The sequence below is a fragment of the Myotis davidii genome, unplaced genomic scaffold (genome assembly GCF_000327345.1).
Source record: "Myotis davidii unplaced genomic scaffold, ASM32734v1 C62806728, whole genome shotgun sequence".
NCBI classification, from domain to species: Eukaryota; Metazoa; Chordata; class Mammalia; order Chiroptera; family Vespertilionidae; genus Myotis; species Myotis davidii.
This window is the reverse complement of record NW_006355286.1, coordinates 1-597: the sequence shown is the minus strand read 5'-3', so window position 1 is coordinate 597 and position 597 is coordinate 1. Positions and strand designations below refer to the sequence as shown.

Genomic DNA, 597 nt, shown 5'->3' with positions numbered 1-597 from the left:
GATTCTAGCTCTTCTTGCAAAGAGCTGAGCTGCTCCTTTTCTCGGTCTTCCTTTTCTTTGAGCTCATCCAGCACAGCCTGAAACCTGTTCTTGAGAGCCAGGTTTTCCACTTTCATGATGAGGTCTTCCTGCAGTTTTGCCCTATCCTGGGTCTCTTGGAGCTTGCCTTTTATGTTATCAATCTGTTTCTGAATTCCCATAACCAGCTGATTGGTCCCCTCATTTTCTTGGTGCTGTTCATCTGACGTATTTAGCTTGTCCTGTAGCTGTCTTTCCAGATCTTCTTCGGTGTCGATGATGTTTATATCTTCCTCATCTTGATGCTGTGTCTCATCTTCATCTTCACTGCTGCTGCTGAGGTCATTGAAAATCTCCCGAAGCTCATCATGTTCTAATGAGTCATGGCCTTGCCTGTGGCCCGACATTCCTGCAGAAGAGATATCCAGGCCTTGATTCTCTGTTTCTTTTGTTTCATCTTCAGCAATTATTTCCCAACAGGTACTGACAGCTTCAGCATCTGTACTCAGCAAACGGGTCACTTCTTTTTCCACATCTGGAGATTCAATATATTTCTTCTTTGCTGTCTTCCGGAACCTT

The 597-nt window shown here is 44.4% G+C and overlaps 1 protein-coding gene across 1 annotated transcript; it reads right to left on the bottom strand.

Annotated features, from left to right (window-relative positions):
* Window positions 1-5: 5 nt before the first annotated feature.
* LOC102761289 (transcription initiation factor TFIID subunit 7-like) lies at window positions 6-593 on the bottom strand (the record flags this gene model as incomplete). The annotated part of the gene is made up of 1 exon (XM_006777672.2): window positions 6-593. A coding segment is annotated over one exon (588 nt), but the record flags the coding sequence as incomplete, so codon positions are not given.
* Between the last annotated feature and the right edge of the window lie 4 nt (window positions 594-597).